Source organism: Catharus ustulatus, chromosome Z, assembly GCF_009819885.2.
Source record: "Catharus ustulatus isolate bCatUst1 chromosome Z, bCatUst1.pri.v2, whole genome shotgun sequence".
Classification (NCBI taxonomy): Eukaryota; Metazoa; Chordata; class Aves; order Passeriformes; family Turdidae; genus Catharus; species Catharus ustulatus.
The window spans coordinates 11,501,413-11,523,615 of NC_046262.2; the positions used below are offsets into that span (position 1 = coordinate 11,501,413).

The 22,203-nt window shown below is 43.3% G+C and overlaps 1 protein-coding gene across 2 annotated transcripts; it reads left to right on the plus strand.

Moving 5' to 3' along the window:
• The first annotated feature begins 836 nt into the window (after nucleotides 1–836).
• IL7R (interleukin 7 receptor) lies at nucleotides 837–16,313 on the plus strand. 2 transcript variants are annotated; one of them, XM_033085053.1, is made up of 8 exons: nucleotides 837–989; nucleotides 5,672–5,810; nucleotides 7,107–7,261; nucleotides 8,851–9,005; nucleotides 10,715–10,892; nucleotides 11,706–11,796; nucleotides 13,351–13,426; nucleotides 14,677–16,313. In XM_033085053.1, exons 1-8 carry the CDS (start codon nucleotides 899–901, stop codon nucleotides 15,160–15,162), a joined length of 1,371 nt encoding a protein of 456 aa, XP_032940944.1. In that variant the 5' UTR covers nucleotides 837–898; the 3' UTR covers nucleotides 15,163–16,313. The 2 variants fall into 2 exon arrangements, with proteins under 2 accessions (XP_032940944.1, XP_032940945.1); XM_033085054.1 differs by having other exon boundaries at nucleotides 14,776–16,313.
• The last annotated feature ends 5,890 nt before the right edge of the window (nucleotides 16,314–22,203 follow it).

The window sequence follows — 22,203 nt, forward strand, 5'->3', positions numbered from 1 at the left end:
TATTAGACCACATTACTCAAAGCTGCACTTGAACATTTCCAGTGATGGGGCAGACATATCTCTGGACAACCCATGCCAGAGCCTCACCACCCTCACATGGAAGAATTTCTTCCATATGCCCAATCTAAATCTACCCTCTTTTATTTTAAAAACATTGCTCCTTGTCCTGTAAGCACAGTCCCCGGTAAAGAATTTCTCCTCATCTTTGTTATAAGCATCCTTTACATACTGAAATGCCATGATAAAATCTCCCAGAGCCGTGTCTTCTGTGGGATAACAGCCCCAGCTCTCTCAGCCTGTCTGCGCATGAGGTGTGTTCCAGCCTCTCCTCATCTCACTGGCTTCCTCTGGACTTGATTCAACATGCTGTGTCTTTCTTACACTGAGGCTGAACAGAGTGCTCCAGCCAGGATCTCACAAGAGTAAAGAATCACCTGCTGGCGGTCTGCTTTTGATCTCGGTAGTTAGAGAATAAACAAAAGCAATCATACCTAATGTTTCATACCTGGCAGATTTTTCTCCCTTGGACCTGTGCACCTCTCTTGGGAGCAAAGTGGATGCCAGGGCTAAACCAAGCTCTTAGGGAAACCACCACCAGGAATCCCCCACAGGAGTCAGGAAGAAGCAGTGTCCGTGCCGCCTTTCCCAGGTTTCCCAGATGAGCTGGCAGGCCTGCTCCAGAACGTGCTCAGCCCGGGAAGCTGTTTCACAGCAAAAGCCGAGCAGCTCTTTGCTTTGGCTTCCTGCCCGCTGCCACCAGCCCTGCGGCGCGTAGGCATGTTTACATTTCCCGTGCCGAGGTGCGGCTGCAGGCCGCGGCGCTGGGGGCTGAGGGCCGCTATAAAGGCGCGGCCCTGGCACGCAGCCCCGCTCGCTGCACACATGCGGCGGCCTCAGCATGGCACAGCCCGGCACTGTGCTCAGCGTCTTCGCCATGGTCCTGCACACCGCCCTGGGGGAAAGCGGTTGCACCTCAGCCGACGGTGATGGTGAGTCATTTCATCTTCGTCCTTCCACTCACATATGGTCTGAGAAACCTCAGTTAGGAGCTCCAGAATGCGACTGTGTGATTAAATACATTCGTGTTTTAACTTCCAGTCTGTCTTTAGTGCCAGTGCCTGAGGTGGAGCTGAGAGACACCTATTTAATCCCCAAATCTGCTGTCCTTATAACATTCAAATCCACATGAAATAAGGGAGACCATAGCTGTATGCAGGGTGCGTGCAGTGTCAACCCTGTTAATCCTTGTTGTAGATAGAGTTCCTGTGGAGCCATATGCCTGGGAACAGGGATAACTTCACCCTTCTGCAGCCCATGGTCACTCTGAGCTGCCAGGAGAGAGGAGTGAAGCTCTGGCTTCTTTGCTCTTGGCAGTCTCCTCCAAATAAAATGTTTCAATGTAACTCAAACTTGGCCCAAGCTGTTCCACTTCAAAAGCCAAGCTTTTACGTTTTTTTTAAGCAGATCCATCAGCTGTGTCTGGGATATAGCCCCAGTGTCCCTTGTAGAAGGGCTGATGCAGCAACTAGACAGGGGGTTCTCGCAGCACATCACTAACAGCATTCATCCCCTACTCAGCAAATAATTATAAATAAACAAGATTTTAAATTCAGCCTTATTGTAGGCTTTATGATCACACTTAGAGCAGTGAAAATTATTTAGCAGTATCAAGATCAAAACCATAAATAAGCAGAGTATAAAAACATAATAAGCAGAAATAAAACCACTGTTTCAGGCTGCTATCCATTTTCTCAACACAGACATGAAAAATTTGATTTAGAGATTCAGTCCCAGATCTGCTAAACTCTTATTTGTCTGATACTAAACGAACTGCAATGGCAGGAGTTTGTGCGCTATGCCTGAGGGACACAAAGTAGCACTGGTAGATTAGAGCTCCACTCTTCAGTTTTTAGGAGAAAGGTTGTGTTCTTATGCTGTCTCTCAGTTAGGGAATCTCATTTTTCCCTGGGTGTTACATATTTTAACACATGTATCTAGACAGTTGTACATACATATGTATGTACATAGGATATGCAAGGTAAATTTTTTGATTAAATGAAAATAGGGACTGGCTCAGAACGGAATCTACCACCCTGGGATTTTTATTTGCCATTTATTAATATAACTGTCAGCTGTTTAAAGCCAGCTTTGGAAAGCAGCTATGGTGATGAATGTTCAATGCTAGTGATTTATTATTGGTGTCACTGAAATCTACAGGGCTTCCCGAAATCAGATATGATCAAACCTTTGCTTGTTTTGTCAGTAACATGAATGAATAATTATTTCCTTATACTTGAGAGCAGACTTAGAAAACACCCATTGAGCAATTAGCAGCTTTTATTACTTCCTTATGAATCTCCTGTGTTTGGCAAACACTAAATAACCTGAGGTAAAATCACCCATGACAGATATTTGATTTTCACTCTTTGCTTCTCTGACTTGCCCTGCCTCCATACAAAGTGCCACTAGCCAAGTCAGCCATGAGGTTGCCCTTATGGGCACTCTTATGGGCAGAGGAGGGAAGAGCTAATTGCAACACTTTCCTCCATCTCCTCCTCTCTTCTGAGCATCAGACTAACTCCCTCCCAGCTGATGTCCCCCAGCCAGGAAGAACTGGTGGAGATCCCCAAAAGGCCTCAGAGTGCTACAGGCAGGGCTAAGGAGGTGCAGGCAGGCAGGTGCAGGTGGCACAAGGGGCTTATGGTCAAGGCACCCTCAGAGGTCCTCCTACCACACTTGTCTAATGCACATCTAAACTGTAACAGTTTATAGTTGTGACTGGATCACATCAGTGCTGGAGGTCTCACATTCCCCTGTGCATGGAGACAGTCAGTGCTTAGCTGTGCCCTTGGTGTCGCACACGGCTGTCAGTCCTGGTAGCTCTAGAGCATAAAGCTGAAGCAAGTCCTTAGCCTCTGCTAACACCCTTCTCTTCCTAAAGGCTCCTGAGATTCCTGCTGTGGTTTGAACCATCCTGATGGATGCTGTCCAAACCCAAGAGAGAACCATTTCTGTGGAGGACCTGCCATGACTTTAGCTTTCAGAGCAGTTTATATCTCAGTTCAGAACCATTCCTTCCCAAGCCCTGCCTTGATTTCAGCAGAGCCAGGTTCACAGCTCTGCCTGGTCTAGCCTTCTCAAGGCAAACATTACAATAGTCTTTTAAATTTTTAATTGAGTGAAGTGTCCTTAGCAGAATGAGTCATGTCAGACTCACCAAAACCATTCACTTAGCAAACACATTTGTGCGTGGTGGTTCTGAGGTTTAGGGCAGAAGTGAGGCTGAAACTATGTGCATACTTACGTCAGACAAAAAAATTAATCAGCCCATGGAAAACCATAGCAGAAATAGCATTTCAAATTGCTTACTTAACACTGTTTCTGAGGTTTAATTCTATGGCTATTATGTTATTTCCATGAATAAGGAACTGTATAATCACAGTGGGAATGTTCAGGGTATAAGTGGTAAAGTCAGCTTTTCTTCCAGTGTGGCACCATAGTTGCACTACATTGGTTAAACCTTGTTTGAATGCAAGATTAAACCTTTTCTTCTTTTCATTTTGCTACCAAACTGATAGAGAATTAACTCAAATTTCTGTAACTTTTCAGCAAATCAGTAGTGAATAGTTGAATTTTTTTATAAGCCATTTATTAATAGGATGATTGTCAAACTTTTGAGTTGATGCAAAATGTGACATACATAGTTTGCATATACAGAGATCACCAAGTAGTCATATAGAAGGGCAGATTAGTCATCCTAACCTTTAAGTTTTGATACTGCCTTGAGCATAAAGCAAGTGTCCTGGCAGTTGCAAGTAAAATCTTAGAATGTGAAATACCTTTGCATGTCAGCTTTGGGTGTATATATCTGTATAAAATATGGTGGGTTGTTTTCCATTTTAAACAGATTCATTTCAGTTTACTTGGTATCCCCCAGATTTTGAATACACGTATTTTTTATGTACACACTTTTACCCACAAATATGCAACTGTATATGGTAGATATTTCTGTACAAGCATGTCTGCCCTTGTGGCACAGGGCTGCACTGGACAAGACTGTCACCTCTGAAACTGCTGCAGGAATTGTTCCAGAGTTGGGCTGATGTCTGTGTCTCTATTGTGAATGTGATGGTTAAATACAGCAGCTTTGTACAGGATCTGCTTTTTCTGCACCTCTCTGTGCCTGTGTGTGTCTGTGTTTGTGCCTCTGTCTCTGACTCTGTTCTGCACAGATTCTCCCCTCTAAGTTGCAACCCTGGTAGAGGACACTGCATTTGTGGTCCTTAAGGGAGATCTGGGCTCCCTGTGCTGTGCTGAGAAGACCAGTAATAATTTCTTAGCACCAGATGCTCATGGTGACAATAGCCACTAAGTATTAGCTCATGGGGGAGAGAGCTCCCTGTGGGTTCTGAATTAATGTGGTATCAGATGCTCCCATCTCATCATGGGTGCTGGTAACAGCAGTTCCCTTCCTAGCCTCTGCCTGAACTGCTTTTGTGTGTTTCTCTGCATTTCTGACTGACTTCTGGACTTCTTCTCTTACTCAAATCTGACTGCAGATGCAAGAGTTGACCATCATTTTGTCTGGGAGGGATTTTCCATTGGAAATTTTTCAACAGGTCCACTCCATTTGTGAGTTACTGATACCCCACAGCAGATAGCAATGGGACAAGGAGGAACAGTTTCAAACCGTCAGAAGAGAAATTTAGATTAGATGTTGGGAAGAAACTCTATCCTTAGAGGGCAGCGAAGCTCTGAATCAAGCTGCCCCAAGAAGTTGTGGATGCCTCATCCCTGGAAGGGTTCAAGGCCAGTTTGGATGGAACCCTGAGCAAACTGATCTAGTGGGTGTCATTCCTGCCCATGGTGGATGAAACTGATCGATCTTTAAGCTCCCTTCCCACCCAAACCTTTCTTTGATTCTGTGATTCTTCTTCTCAGACATCAGGGCCCCACATGGCAAGGACCTGTCTGAGGAATGGGTAGCAGAGGACTGAGTGGGGGATCAAGCATAATCACTTGACTCAGGAAAGAGGTTTATGGATCATGACAGCTACCCTTAAACATTTGTGAAAGGAGTGAGAGGCTTTCTTGTCCCTAGGATCCATTCAAGGGGTCATGACAATAACCCTTTCCTCACCCACTTGGCTATAGTGGGTGAGATTTTATGAAACGAGGTTGAACTGGCTTCATTTTCTGCCACAGATGCTTTCTCTCAGAAGCGTCATTTTTTGCATCACTGGGCTCATACATTCCAAGTGTAGGACTTTAGAATTATGCTTATAGTCAAATCATGACTGTGTTATTAGTCATTGAAGCAAACTTGCAGGAAGCATGCATTCTGGCACGAAGTCTAAGATTTCCCTCCTGAGCTCAAATTTGTGACATTTCAGAAAGCTTTCCAGTACAACAAAAATATGGCTTAGGTGTCTCATGGCACCAAAATATTCTTGCGAGTGGGTGGATTTCACTGGCGTGTAGGGAGAGCAAACTTGGAAGGTGCAAATGGCTTTTAACTTCATTTGGGACAAGGCTTCTCTGCCTTCTCTGCAGGTGGGTTGATCCTCTTTCTTTCAGGCAACCTCATGAAGAAACAACCTCCTATAATGGATCTGCAAATTAAATTCACTCTTAGGTTTACTTCAGTAACATCTTGTGAATACTTCCTTAGGGACTCTTGGGGATGATGAACCAGACAATTTTGACATTGACTGCTTCAGCCAGCTGGAAATTAAGGACTCCTTTAGCAGCCTGACCTGCAATTTCACCGAGCTGCCTCCTTACAACACTAACTACACCCTATCGCTGTGGTAAGTGCTGTCTGTCCCTCGGTAAATGCCTGGGAAATGAAATGCTGAGCACTAGTGAGTCACGTTGCCACATGCAGGGAAACACGGGCAGCAAAGCTAGACAAAATCCTGCTTCAGAATGTTTTCCCGAGTTCGAGTACTGTATTCAGCAAAGAAGAAGAGTTTAGTGAAGCAGAACATGACTCCCTAATGAGAAAAAGAATGAGCTGGAAGGGTCTCTAAAGGGGATTATAATGCCTCCAGTAGTTCTGACCTTGCTTCTGTTGCTCTGAAATGCCTGCAATATGGTTGAAGCCCAGCATGAACTGAAAACTTTTTACTTTAATTTAAATGGTATTTAAAAAAATGTTTTTGAAGACACAAATCCTTGCCACAGAAAATTCTTTACCAGAAGGTTCATTTTCCACATCCGAGAAAATGCCTTCATCTAGGTTAAGACAAAAAACTCAGCCATTGTCTTTGAACACAGAGATATACAAGAAATACACTAGAACAAGCACACAAACCTCCAACACTTATCAAACACATCAGTCATCTCCACTTCCTATCGAGGCCTTGAAACTCTTTACACCCGTATTTTCACTGCTGTGCCAAGCTGAAGATCAAATTTTGTTTCTTGAGCATAACAGATCCTTTTCCCTTTTTCTGTTTTTCCTGAAACTGAAAGTTCTGTGGCAACCAAAAAAAGTGATGGAATTTTTTGTAGATCTTTATATACTAGTCACTAATTATTTCCATTTTTTTCTCGTAGTTTATTAGAATTTTTCTATTTTCATGGGACTTATTACGGGTTTTGACTGAAGTTTTATGGCAGTTCTCAAACATGGGAGCCAAAGAAATGGAAAAAAGAGTTCTAAAACTGTCATGTGATTCCTTCATGGCCAAGCTGACTGTTGACCCTCTATTTACTGCTGACTAAGTAAATAAGAAATTAATCTTTATCTTTAGAGAGCATCAAAACACATTGCCCTATATTTAAAAATAGTAGTGGGAAGGTAATTTTTTAAAATGCAAATGTTTTAGCACATACACCTCCAATTAAATAATTGCACTTTTTTCTTGAGAGCTCTGTGATGCTTAATGTGATTCACATCACTTCACTGTTTTGCTCAAGGACCACAAGGAAAAACACTATCTCTCAAACTCCTGATTTGTATTGCATCATTTCTTATTTCACGTAGAGTCTCACTTTAGTGAGATGAGTGAAATGAGCAAGCAGGATCCATCCCTTAGGGTAAGTAGTCAAGTCATATTAACACTGAGAAGAAATTAATGTCGTGTCACTTTGGCCAACAGTACCAAGGAAGATAACAATTACGCCTGCTCCAACATGAAGAAAAAGGAGGATGTATTCTTCTTACAGTTCATTGATATACTCTCAAACAGAGATGTTTGCATGTACTCTGAGATGAAGAGAAGGGTCTGCAGGAGTCTGGTTGTAACTGACATTGGTGAGACACTTAACATTTTGGATTTTTTAAAGTTATGGGGATTACTGGGAAAAAAATAGCCCAGCACAATGCCTAATGGTCTAGATGACATAAAGACAGCATAAAACAGCATCTTAGCAGGGCATGTGGCCTGGACTGGGGTGTTAGCAGAGTGTGGTGTTTCTGTGTTTCCTCTGCTTCAAAGCCAGACATGATTAACCTACATTCAAAATGCGTAGCTGAATTCAGGCTGATTGTGACACTGCCCAGACCTGGACGTAGATTGAATCCCATCCATGGCTGAAGCAGCTGTTCCTGAGAGTGGATGAACTGCCAAGCAGGGACATTTTGTTCATCTCTGGCTAGGGATTATGCAGTTTAGGGACTGGCCCTAAATGGATAGCATGAGCCCAGTAGCACATAGAACACAAGGCTGCAAGATCTCGCTTCACATCATGGTGTATCCTGTATCCTGGACAAGGTGCATCCTGCACTGGTAACTATGAACAGGCTAACACACAACAGGGACCTGCCTGAGCCAAGAAATAAGAAACTCAAGGGGAGGAGGGGATACACAGAATTTACTGTTCTTGGTAACCGGTGTCGTTCAAGGGCGGCAGAGAAGCCTTTGTAGGACAGATTCTTCTCTGTTCTTCTCTGGTGCCACATTGCTTTGTCTCCATTTGGCAATAGGCACTGGAACATCCCTCTCTTGTGAAATATTTCTTCCACAGTCCAATAGTTTTGTAATAATCTTACATTACCTCTTAGTTTACAGGCCAGCCTGGACCATCTCTGGCAGTCCCTACTCTAAAGACTGTGGAAGATCTAAGTATCAGGGGATTGTAGAAGGAGTGAGAACAATTTATGGTTATATGTGTTTTCCTGAGAGGAGAGAGGTGTGGCCTCTGTGTTGCTGTGAGGGCTGATGTACTTATCAAGGTGAATTTGGGAAGCCTCAGTGCCACAGTCACAAGTCCCTGCAGGTCTCAAGCTCATCCAGCTCAGGTTCGGCTTGGGGAGAGCCCTGAGGGCTGCATTTCAGACTTGATGTACTTGCACAGATGGTCTTTGGCACAGTCTCCTGCAGACCAGGTTGGATGTTGATTCACAGCAAGGGTCTGGAGCCGTAGCTCCTCTGGTCTATCTAAAACTGTCAGACTTTGTAGCTCCCTCTGCCCCAATGCCCTGATAGACAGCCACAGTGGTACCTGAGCACAGGCTGCTCCCCAGTGCCTCCCCCCAGGTGGGTTTTGCCAGGCGGCCTCCATCTTGGAGCACTAGGGACTAGTGCTAGAGGGATTGAATTTCAGGCCTTCAAGCTGCCACAGGGGTGGGCGTGCTCCAGAATAGCTTTCCAAGACTAAATGTCATATTCCTCAAAAGCACCTCCCCTGCTGGTCAAACTACTTCTCTAGCAGGTCAAAACCAAGTATCCTTCTCAGGATCAGGGCATAAGGAGGAGCTGGGGCTCAGCATGGGGATTCCTCAAGATAGGTCACCCTGCAGGGCTGGAACTTGAAGTGCACTTTTTTTGCATTTCAAATCCTGTTTATTTTCTACTAACATTATTCTGCTGCTGTTATGTCCTGGTTTGTTGTCATTTGCAGTTAAACCCGAAGTTCCATTTGCTATAAATATCACATATGAAAGGGAGGCAAATGAATATCTTATTCGTTACTGTACACCACACTCCAGGAAGAAATACTTAAAGGACAAATTAGTACACCAAGTAGCCTATCGGCAGAAAGAAGGTACTTGGAAGGTAAGTGGTGATGTATTGGTGTGCTTACATTAGTTTACAAAATTAAACATTATCAAAATTACCTATACCATGTAAAAATTATCAAATCTGCATTTCTGCAAATCTGCATCTGAAAACTTTGAAAGGTGCAATATTTGGCATTTGGAAATTTCATCAGTCTAAAGATTTTAATTTATTTGGGCTTTGCAGTGGGAATAGAAGACATATGTTCAACACTTCTAAGTTTGCTCTTTGCTGTGGTGATTTTGCTGTTATTTTCTCTGCTCATCAGTCAGTAAAATGTGTGACCTCTTTACTTATTTTTCAAGTTTCTTCACATCTCCTTTTTCATTGAATCCTTCCAGGCTTCCAGTGCCTGCCTTCCTTCCTGTCTGAGACTGCAGCTGCCTGTGAGCTGGGTCTGACTGGGGCTGCCGAGTTGCAGGGATCTCTATGTCCCTTTTCACCAGGGCAGCCATGCAAAAGATAGTCACAGTGTTTGAAAGCCCAGACTACACCTGGGTTTTACAGAGGGAGCACAGTGTTGTCCACAAAAATCAGATTTGTTACCTGGAGTTCAACATGCCAGTAATTACACCCTGGAGAGAGATGTGGATTGTTCCAGTTGCACAAGTCTGGATGCTCAGTGGTATTCTACAAAGCACATCAACTATCAAAACGTATTACTATTTATACATTTTAGCAAACAAGCTAATTAAGTGTTCCTTGCCACAAGTTACATTGCTCTCTTTTTAATTAGTGTTCCATCTTTTGTTGATTAACGATTCTCTCACATCTCATGCCAATTAGTCCTGAGGCTCAGTCTTTGTCTTCTCTTGAGTTGGTGGCTCTGGTGTCCTGGTGGGCCGTGAGTCAGCAGCTATGATCTGCTCCTGCCAGAATTGCCTTCTACCCAGATCAGAGCTGATTCAGCACAGTCACTGAGTTGTCTTTATTGCCCTGATCTTGGGGGCTCTGAAAAATATCCTTTATTATGGCCTATGAATTCTGCACTCTTTGTGTCCATTACCATCACTGCATCCTTCTTCCCAAGCTTTGTTAACCTCCCCCTAGGTCTCACATCATCGATGCACGTCAAGACCCAAACCTTAACAAGGCAATTCTATCTACAAATAATTTGTTTTTCCAACACCAGGACATCACTTAGATCTTGCTTATTAACTGCTCTCTGTTTCACAGATTAAATCTCCCTCCTTGTTGATTAGACTTGAAAATATACAAAGATCAAACGTCAGAGAACTTAAGGGAAAAAGAAAATGGATTCAGGAGGGAGCAAAATACATTGAAATGGAGAGCACCAGAGCTGCACTGCAGGATTTCAGCTTCTTCCCTGTAACAGCCATCGCAGACATTGTCTTTTTATGTTGCAAAAATGTATTTTTACCCAGTCTCTCCTCTGAGCCTTTTCAGGAAAGTATATACTTCCTACTGCAGTGTCAGCTACCACAAAGCACAGTTAATACTCTCAGCTGTTTTCCAGAAAGCTTTTACCCAGCATTTGTCTCTCTTCTCAATACTATCTGGGCTATGCTGCTGTTTAACTAGACTGATGCCCTGATAACCACCTGTGTAATAGCTAGAGACATGGAGTAAACAGCACAGTATTTCAGGGATGCACCTGATCTCACATATTTTGCTGAACTCGAGGATAATTCTTCACTGTCTGCTCGAAAAATAATTGTATTTTTTTTTTGTGTGTGTGTGTTTAGACAATAGAGTCACCATATCTTCAGATAAAATTGCTGGGGCAAAACCTTGAAAATGAAGCATCATATGAGGTGAAGGTACGCTCTCAGCCCAATGGAGATTATTTTAAGGGCACATGGAGTGAATGGAGCACTTCCAAGAGCTTCAGGACAGTGAGAGAGCAGCACTCCACAGAAAACTGTAAGGGCTGAAAACACTTTGGTCCTCCTGGAGGGAAGCAGAGCTAGGGGTCTGGGTTCCCTGGCCAGCCTTAGAAGCAGCAGGGATGAGAGAATGGGGAGGGAAGAGCCCACAGCCACAGCAAGGTCAGCCCTCTCAGACACAGCACTCCAAGGAGGTGACTCACAGAGCAGCTGGGTTGCTCTGGTCTGGGGCTGGCTCTCCATGAAGATTTAAATCTCACTCAAGAGCAATAAGGTCAGAGGAAATGCTGCCATAGAGCATGAGAGTGTGAGTGCAGAGGGAGATGAAGGCTGACTCACTGCTTGCTGCTGGCTGGCTTGCCAGGAGAAGGAAGACCTTCAACCAGGCATTTTGGGTAAGGCACAAAGAGCAGTGAAACATGACCCATTTCAGGGCCATGGGCTTGGGTGTGAACATGGCACTTGAATCGCAAATGCAACAGAGGATAAAATCTCATCACTGCACGTGAATTATCTTTGTGGTCCTTGGGTCCCTTCAGTCCCCCTCGGCATTACAGGTGTTAGAAGTCATCTCTGTGCTGCTGTGAGGACATAGTGAGTGCTTCAAGCTGCTTTGATCCAGTCTGTAAACCCAGCTTGAAGCTCAGCCAGGTGCTGATGCTCTGGCAGCCTATAATTTACCTCCTTCACAGAGGCAGGAGAAAATGAGCCATTGCACCAACCCAGTGATAGGCAAGTGCAATGCTTGGTGTTAATTCCTCATTTATTAATCTGAAAAAACATCACTGTTATGGTGGCTTAACAGTGAGACATTTACTTGCATTGGCTGATGTTCTCTGTTTTCCTTTAGATAGCAGTGTGGTCATGGTTATACTCTCCATCCTGGGATTCATGCTGTCTGTTGCTATGATTGCACTGATCGTAGTTTTTTGGGAAAACAGGTAATCTATTTGTATCAGAAAAGGCGTTGGAACCAATCCTGTTCTGACAGTCTTCTTGCTTTCCCTGTTATACTTGTGAACTATTCTCTCTCTCTCTCTGGAACTCTGTATCAAGCTGATGATAAGCAAAGAGTAGAAATGAGCAATGCAAGAAACAGTGTTAGCAGGCAGAAGATGACCTGTGACTTAGACCAGATTTCAGTCTTGCACTCAAAACACTGGGACCTTTGGTGCCAAAGTCACCACAAAACAGTTACAGACTCAGTGTCCCCACTGGTGGCAAATTTGACTCACAAACTTCAAGCAAAATCCAGAAAAGAAAGGAACCTGCGGGTTTAGGAGTAAACTCCTAAGAAATGTGGAAACAGCGTGCCAGGGTGATGACCTCTTTCCCTTTGACAGACTGAGTCAGTGGGATGTTTGCTCTGCAGTGCTTTCAGAAGCAGCATGGCAGAGCCCTCTGCAACAGGGGCTTGATGATGTCAGACACCAGCCTGCCCAAATCGTCTTCCAGCCAGCCATGAGGCAAGATCAGGAAGAAGTGGGACTAAGGATATGTTCCTTACCCAAGCAGTCCTTGATCTGCATTAGGGTTTTTTTTTTTTCAAATATCTGCTACACAGCAGTAGATGGATAACTGTAAATATGTAAATATGTTTTTAATGACATGGCTCACTAGAGCTGACAAGCTTAAGAAAATTAACAGATATGTAGATAATGTTATGAAACTAGAATCTGGAGGGAAAAAATCCAAGTTTAACTGTAGATTAAGAACTCCTTGCAAGACAGAAAGCCCATGACTCTTCAACAACATTCAAAGCAGTCTGTCTATGACATCCAGCTCAAGAGTGGTAACTCTGTTTGAGCTGCGTTTTGGGACAACACTTGGGCTGTGCTAATTCCAGGGTAACACATGGGGTTTACCTGGCAGTGTTAAACATGGGGGTTACCTTGCCAATGCTAGTTGGTCTCAGCCATACCATGCCAATTCTAATACTTAAATATTTTAGAACACTGGAGTTATCTACCCTGGTGCTACTTTATTCACAGAGTATAGAGGTAGCTTGAGGTTTCTCATTCTTGGGTTTTACTGTTGCTGGGATCCTGCAGTTCCCTAACTGCTGCAAATTTTGCTTATATAAAACTGCAGCAAAAACAGGTGAGATTTTGATCCCGGATATTTCCGTTTTAAAAAGAAAAGGGTTTTATACATGTGCATATATACAACAACACAGACACACAAATTAAATTAAATATATATTCATATACATGTATAATTATAACACTGCAGTGATTGAATATCAGTTGGACAACATTCTCTACATGCATCACAGCTGTGAGTATCAAGCAGCACAACATGAGAACTTTGCTAATCAAGGCAGTTCAAATGAGACTTGTTGAACAAGGCTACAGGACAGATGTCTGTAGCTCAAATTGGATAATGCCAACTAGCCCTAGGGTTTTGTGAGATCTAGTACAAACAATGCAATATGAACCTCTGATACCTCAACATAGCCCCCTTATGCTGCGTTTTGTCTACTGTTGCTGTTTCAGGATCAAGCCTGCTGTATGGCCAAACCTTCCTGACCATAAAAAAACACTGGAGCAACTGTGCAAGAAGCCAAAAAACGTATGTTCTTCCACTGTTCTTTCCACCTGAGTGTAGACTCTTGGGAACAAAACTAATGCTCATGAGAGACAGTAGGTGCATTTTCTGCATGAACTAGAACATCTTTCAGAAATTACTTCTACATTTCACTGAAGAGAGCTCACATTTGCTCATTCAGATATCAGTGAAGAGTATGGAAGTAACACACAATTGACCTCGTGCCTGAGGTTTGACTTGTGCAAAGTAACTACAGAGATCTTGGGAAGTGGATCTATGAAGAAAGGCAGAAGGAATTGAGTTTGTTTATAGAAGAAAAGGAAGGTTGGGGTAGGAAATACTACTTACAACCTTCCAATACCTAAGGTATATGTATAGAGATGGGTGATGACAGGACCAGAGGCAACAAGCATGTTTCACTTCAGGGTAAACTTCTTCCAGAAATAAGGAAAAAATCTTTCATGTGAAAATAATTTAAAACTGTGTAGCCTGCCCAAAGGCAAGGTGGGTTCTCCTTTGGAAATATGTTTAAGGCTTGGTTTGATAGGACTCTGAATAGTCCAGGTCCTGCTTCTGGCAGAAGGTTGGACACCATAGCTCCTTATCAACCAAGATGCTTTTCTACAAAACTGTGATCATGGGGCTGGATGGGGACCTTTTGCAAACATTTTTGGTTGGTGATGTCCATGTACCCTGATTTGTCGATCAGCATCGTTCATACATTGTGCAGTGTCTGAACTGCTTTGGCTGTTAAAAGCCAGATGGACAAGTAAGTCATTAGTGCTGGTAACTCCAGGTACATTATTAGCATGTTCTTAATTTCATAGGAGGCCTAACACAGCTCTCCCAGCCCCTGTGCTCCCCAGTTCTGATTTTCCTAACGTGTTTCAGGAAGTTGTGGCAAACTTTTACTTCCCTCGCTGCTAAATTAGGAAGGTAAAACTGAAAGAAACCACCAGGGTGGACACACTTTTCCTGTGAAATGGCAGGCATGCGATTAATGTCTCAGAAACATGTCTGAAACACTGTATAGAGCATGAAACACTCTCCAAGGGTACTGCCCAGAGGAGGACACAGGATACGTGAAGTTAACAGGGAAAGGGGTTTTCAGCATGTGATAGTTTATTCTGTGCTAACCTATTGTCAGACTACTCAGGGTTACACCTAGAGTTAAAGAAATAATAAATACCTTTCTAAAATCAAGTAAGTTATCAAAGTATCTTTTCATCTACCACCCACTGTTGACTAACTGTGATGTTCCCTTTGCCACACAGAATTTTGATATAAGCTTTAACCCAGAGAGTTTTGGTTATGTTCATATCCATAAAGTGGATGGGCTTTGGGCAAAAGCTGAACTGGAAAATTTTCTACAGCCATCAACTGCTCCAGAGACAAGCCTTCCAGAAAAATTCAGGAATGGATCAGACCTGAAGATGATCCCTGCAATGGCAGACAGAACCAACCTAAACCTGCCAGTGTCTTATGAAGCCCTGCACAGGCTCCTGGGCACCAGCCAGCGTGCAGTCACCGAGGGCAGCTGCAGCTCCAGCACGTACGAGCTTTGCCATGGCAACAGGGTGCCCCAGCACAACGATGGTTTCAGCCTTGCCTCCACTTGTCCCCTGGATCCTTCTGGCCAGCCCCATCCAGAGCCCCTAAATGACGACACCATATCCCAGATGCTGCCTAACAGTGGCATGAGATCACCAAACAATGAGGAAGCCTATGTCACAATGTCCAACTTCTACAAAATTCAGTAAATCTCACAAGAATTACAGCATGCATTTTTTTTCTCTAACATAAGCAGGATACTGAAGCTTTGTAGCTTTGTTTTCCTATATCCTGTGAGTTCCCTCATGCACTCTGCTCACGGTGCAATGCTATAACTGCAGGGAAGTGTGTTCTGCTGCATTCCAGTGGGGAGTAGCATATCTCAGCATTCAGTATGCTGCTAGCAGTCTTCACTGCAGCACAAATTAAATTTAATTCAACCTCATTTTGATCTTCAAATCTGATTAATCCAGAGCAGTGACAATGCAGTCCCAGCTGAGGATCACAGCATGTCTCGTAGAAATGAAAGAACTCTTTTGTTACTCTCTTGGTTACAGAGTTAAGCTCTTATTAATGCCTTAGCAAGAAATATGGCAATAAATTCCTTTTAAATAGAAGTCCATCTCTTTTAAACACTGGTGGGTCAAGACTAACTCCCCCCCAGTCAGTCAAAAGACAGTAAAAAGACAAAAAACAGTAAATTAGATTCGCTATCAAGTATTAGGTGCCTGAGGATTCAGGAGCTTGAGCACCACAATGAGATTTAACTGCCCAGTAAAAATGTTACATAGGCCCACCTGAGGGAGGTGTTTCCTGAGATGGATTTAGGTTTTGGCTTTTTTTTTTTTGTTTGTTTGTTTTTTTTGTGGGGTTTTGGGGTTTTTTTTTTGGTTTTTTTTGAGATGCAAATTAAAACAAAGTGAACCCTAAATGCCACTACTTTCTACTATTAGCAAAGATCTGCCCTTAAGCCAGTTACAGGATCCACAGGTACTTCTGCTAATACTTTTGAAATCTTCAACATTTTATGTACCAACTATGTGAAGCAAAGTCTTTTCTCTTCCCAGAAGCTGAATTAGATCTGTAAATTGCATGATGATGTCTTTCTCTGTAGCTCTTATGCAATTATTAGTGTAGCATAAGTACTTTCCATTCCAGAGGCTGGGTTGACCATGTTTGTTTACTAGCATTACTCCCAATGGCAGTGACTGCACACAAATACTATGAATTCGGACAGGCGGTGTTCTCATGAGACATCCAACAGAGGAAGATGGATAGAATATCATGGATCCTTGCCAGTGGTCACAAGACCTAATTTTTTTTTTTGTTTTTAAATGACTTATAATTTTCCAGGAGTTGTTTTTTGTTTGTTGGTATTATTTTTTTTTTTTTTTTTTTTGGGAGTGGGGAGCTTTTTAGTTTTTAGAAATTTTTTTGTATTGTGACTTTTTTCTTTATAGTATTACTTTTTTTTTTCCATTATGGCTGAGCCACTTCACAGTCCTTTCATGCTGCACAGTCTGGAGCACACACTTAGAGATAAAGCTGCTACAGCCACACAGTTGCATGACAGCAAAATGGTGTGGCCATGGGACATCCAAGCTGCTTTCTTCCACTCTGGACTTGAGGGGTTCACATCATTGTGCAGTCTCAGTTCCTCTAGCTCTTTGAAATTTTCCTTTACCTAGTTACATTCATATTCCCAGAGTCTAAGGGTGAAAAGAGTCTTCTGTTACCTTCAGAGGATGAGATGCTCAGATTTGTTCTGACTGCTAATGGCCACAGAGATGGTGCAAAACCTCAGCTGCTTCGATTTGCCTCTGCTGAGACAGCTTTGTGCCAGGAGAACAGCAGAATGAATCAGATCACTGGAAATCTCTTGCAGCCTTGTTTCAAGAATATATGGCAGAGAGTGGGGCTTGCATTAAATTCAGTTGCTTGAATCAGAATTTAATGCTGCAGGACACAGAACAAACCAAACAGCAATTCTGGACTACATCAAGCCAATACAGCCTTCCCAAGACAGCACTCCACCTCCTACACCTCAACCCAGCGCCAGGGAAACTTTCAAGTGGGGAGAACCTAACAGTTGCTGTGTGCAAAGGGGCCTCAGATTTGGCTCAAGGCATTCCAGTGACATTATACAGAATGGTTTTTATTGCTGTTCACCGCCAAATGAAGCATTAATTGATGCAGAAGAAAAAGATCAAAGCCCTGAGCATTCATTTGCTTTATAGTGCTTGTATTTCCTTTCCAAAAGAGCTGCTGATAATGCTTATACTGTGAGAACTTGCACAGTGTGACTGTAGATACAGACAGACATACTGGAACAATACCTTCCAGTGACACACAAAAAGGGGATAGAGGAAGGAGCAAAAGCACGTCAGGAAAATCCTCTGCTGTATGTGCTATGCTTCCTTCAGTTTTTGTAATTCTGTAACACATTTGTTCGATGTATGCAGATATAACCACTTTCAGCTTTGTTTCGGGAAGAAAAAAATAAAGCCAAATATGCACCAAAGCCAGAAACACCACAAGCATTTCCTGTCTATGGCCAAGTTATATTTAGTCCATATATGAGGATACAGCCCTGGCTATATCTGGACAATCTGCCAAGTAGTTTCCTTATTCTAAGTGACAATTTCTCCAGAATTGTCTACAAATTCCCATCTGCCTCAGTAACCACACAGGAGTATTTCTCAGCTTTCACATACTCCATGCACTTCCTTTAGTTCAGCATAACTTTCCCTCTCCCCCTTCTGCCTCCAGTGCTCTTACTCAGCTGCACACCGAGACCCAGCTTGCTGACACTGGTTTCTCTGTAGCTGCTTTATGACACAGTGCCTGGAGCTGCCATGTGCCCTCTGGGCTCCAGCCCCTCTCCTGCAGTCGTGGTGCCACACACATGCCCTCCCTCCCATCTTTGCACTCTTCTGCACTATGCAAACGTCTCTTAGCTGTACACAAATATACTTAAGAGTATTGTCAATTATAACAGTGAGCCACGTTCTAATTCTGAGGATGCTGAAAAATGCTAATTATGTCTCAAGGCAATAGTCATCCCTGGATTTAAGTGTTAGTTTGTTTACCACATCTCCTCCCCTTGTGCACATCCATTAGAAAGTCTGAAATAACACAAAAAAATGCTGTTGTGTGCCAGTGGGGCAGCAGATGACCAGCTAAGTGTGGGAAGTCAGGAGGACTGCTTCTGCCAGGGTGGAGGGATGGCTAAATGCCTGCGATGTGAAGTCTGGGCTATGAAATAAACCTTGAAAGGGTGGTCTGACAAGCTCTGCTGCAGGGACGTGTGGCTGATTCCAGGGCACTTTTTGGCAGTCAGAAGCTGAATATGAAACCATCTCTTCTGGCAGCAAGAGACATAGTGGCTCTGCAGAGCAGGAGTACAGCCCCATCTCAGCTTCTTAGCAGTTGTGTTTATTGATTTGAAGGCCTGTATTTGTACAGCAATACAGCAGTGCTGCAGCCTGGGGGGAGAAGCAGTTGGATTTCAGTCAATACACTTTTAAATCAAGCTAGTTAGCTCTGTGGTTGAGGGGTTTCTGAAGCTATCATTTAAAAACTGATAAAATGTGATATAAAGAAGACTTACCACCTCTGTGAAGAATTATTGTACAGTCAAACACCTCCTTATTACTGTGATCATGAGGCCACCCAAATTAGCACTCCTGTGTGTCACAGAGCATTGGCAAAACAAATCTGAAGTACAGACACACAAGAAAACAACTGATAATGCCAGAAAATGCAATTGCTAAATTATACCAACTGTTTCATCCCTTGCTCACGCGGCAGCTCCATGTTTCAGTCAGGATGGCTTTTCCTTGGCTTCTAAGCGCCACCTGCTGAAACACAAAGCCATGTGTCAAAGCCCAGCACTTGCACATTTGCTGGTGCCATCACATCCTGCTGTTCCAAAAGCGTTGTTCAGATGGGACCTGCGGGAAAAATCAAACCCACAACAAACTAAGCAGTATTTCACTTATTTGTCGTCTATGGCCCTAAAGAAATTTGGGACAAATAAAAGCAAAAGACAGAGTTTCCAGGATTTATTCATCCTTAAAATGAAGTAGGCATCAGTATCCACAGAAGCACTAACTCCATAGCAGCAATTCAGAAATTCATCTTTTGCAACCTAAGAATGATAAAAAACAGTGTTTATAAGTTTGATGGCTATATACTGTGGCTCAACAGACTCTATATTTTGCAAATACTTCTTTTGCATTTTCCAGGGAAATCTAATTTTTATATCAGACTCTCCTAATCTGATATTAGGATGTAGGATGTATTGCTGCAGCAAACTCCAATACAGAATTTTGTTGAATGACACTAAGAGCGATGGGTTGAGATTCTTTCATTGGAAACAGAGCTGCTGCGGTGGGTTCAAAGAATAAAAATTCTGGTTATTGTTAAAGATTGACAGCATAACTTACATGTCACAGTGAAATTAGATTAATCCAACATCAGGATAGTCACCAAATGAATGTAAAAGGCCCCAAAGGCTTGTCAAACAACAGAAAAATTGAGACACAAAGTAGAAATGCACTGATTAAAATGTCTAAAGGAATAAATCTATGCCACAAAGTTGGAGCTTCTCTGTCAGACACAGTCTGACAATTGTTTTTAATTGTTTTTCCAGAAAATGTACATAAGCTAAAAAAAAACCCCAAAAAAAGACAAACCACTCCATTTTTTGAGAGTGTAAAAAAACCCAAAAAAACAACCCTGCAGCTTTTGGAAAAAGTATCTTATTTTCAATGAAAAAAAGGAACAGATTTATCTAAGGAAAATAAACACCTCTCATATTTTACCACCATCTCTGCTCTTTTCCACAGAAAAGCACTTGATTTCACTTCCACAAAACCTTGGACTAAGGGGGATCCTATCCCAAATTTTCAGCTGCAGCTCCTGCTGGGATCATCAGCAGTGCTGTGGGCTGGGGGGAAGCCTGGGTCCAGGTTTTTGTGGAGGTGGGGCTGCTGTACCAGGGGTGGCTGCAAAGCTCCAGGCATGAGAGTGGAAGAGGTGCTAGAGCCAAAACCAAGCTCTCTTTGAAACCACAGGGCTTTCAGACTCTGCTGAGGCACACCAGTACCTCCTGTGAATAGAGAAGCAGCTTGCAGACACCTGAGGACTTGGTGTTAAGCACAGGCTACTGGGAATCCTGCTTTCTGCTCACCCTTGTGAGAGAGGAAAGCTGAAGAAACAAGGTGAGCTGTAATCACAGTGACATAGACAGTAGGCAGCTACTGGCAATGCCAGGTTGCTTTTGGCATTATTTATTTTACTGGGAAACCTCAGTATGCTGCTGCTGCTCCCAGTGTGGAGGATAGGAGCTGCAAGCCAAAAATCAGCAAAATCACTGGTCTTGCTCCTTCTGTGCAGTGACAGCTCTGGGATGGCAAAGCTGTGCTCTGCCCACACAGCTGCAGAGTTCTGAGGCAGCACTGTGTGCAAGGAATTACATAAAGGCAAGTTGGCTTTTATGCAGTAATGTGCACAGGTGGTTTCATCTGCAAGACTTCTGCTGCTGCCATCTGCCTCTGCCAAGACAGCTTTGTGTCACGAAAGCAACAGAATGAATCAGATCACTGAAAATCTCTTGTGGTCTAGTTTCAAGAATATATGGCAGAGGGGCTTGCAATAAACTCAGGTGCTTGAATCAGAATTCTGTTCTGCAGGAGACAATATAAAACAAAAAACATTTCTTTATCCATCAAGCCAAAAATTTCCTCTCCCAAACAGAAACATGAAGCCACAAAGAGCATAGGGAGGCCAGAATGAAAATGTAGTGAAGGAAGTTGCAGAAGTGCCACCTTTCCCAGAGGAACACACCAGAAGAAAAGGCTGTCTCACAGTTCTTTTTCCCCATACCTTGTGCTCTTTTGGGGTAGGGGGTGGTGTCACTGAGGTGCTGTGATTGCTCATGCAGAGGCAGAAGAGGGGCAGAGTTCTGGAAGAATTATAAGGGAGTCTTTTCCCTCTTTCCTGCAGGGCTCTACCAACATTTTTGGAGCAAACTTCAGTGCTGGTCATTGGGAAGGGCAGACCTTATTCCTGACAAAACGCTGTGACACACATCAGGCTGGATTTCAAGGTGCAGGCAAAACCTCCACCTCTGGGACTGTCCCCCAGCCATGCAGACTCAGATGTTCCTGTGGTTTATGCCATCCTGTTCAGCATCTGTTGCACAATCAGAATGAAGAAATAGTGCTTCGAACATGAAGCACCAACCAAGATCTTCCATCTTGATGCTACCATCAGATACAATGGTGTGCATTGCCACTTATCTCCCAAAATCTGCTGCGTGTGCTGTGGAGCCACAGGCTGGCAGGACAGCACCACCAGTTATCTCCTACATCTGCTGGGTCTGTAACCAGCACACTGCAGCTGCAGCTGAATGGGGCCTTTCAGCTCCATTTTTGGGTCTCCCAGATCACAGAGAGGGAGAGTGAAGTCCTGAAGGGAGGCTCTGGGCACTTGCTGTTAGTTTTGAAAATCCCTCTTGTCTGGTTCAAATCCCTCTAACTTTCCTTTAGTCCCTGGTAAGTGCTTCTATATGTCCAGTGTGTGTGTGTCCAGTCTGCATGTTCTCCAGCAGCTAATGACTGTTTTCTTTCTATTACTTTGCACACATATTAATCAAATTACATTTCATGCAGATTCCAATTTGTACCTACAGCATCTGATAACTAGTGAAAAATCCTGGTTTTTGTTTCCCAGATTATTTATATTTTCCTGAAAGCACCTTTTCTGAAGTTACCAGTTGTTATTCAGACTGCTCCAAGAACAACTCTGTTCCCACAGAAGGAAACTTCAAAAGCACCTGAAACCAGCCCTTGGAAACATGGTTCTGTACAAACGTTGAAATTACTCAGTTGGGAACCATGTTCTCAGGAAACACATCCAGTGAGCAATGAGGTCCACACACGGGCGAGCCTGAGCTGGTGACTTTCTAAGAGCACCAGGGATACACCACCAGGGTGAGGGGGTTTAAGCTCTCCTGGATCACATCCTTCAAGTCCCCACATAAATCCCATTACTCCAGCTCAGCCTAAAGCACAGGATTTTCCCCATCTCCCACAGGCTCAGCTAAGGCTCCCAGAAGCCAGTGACAAAACTTCTGCTGGTTTCAAAAATGCATAGTTGCTTTCAGTACCAATCCTCCCTTCTGAAAATGTATATTGGTTTGGGATTAAATAAAATTGGAAGGTTATTAGTACCAAAGACAAACT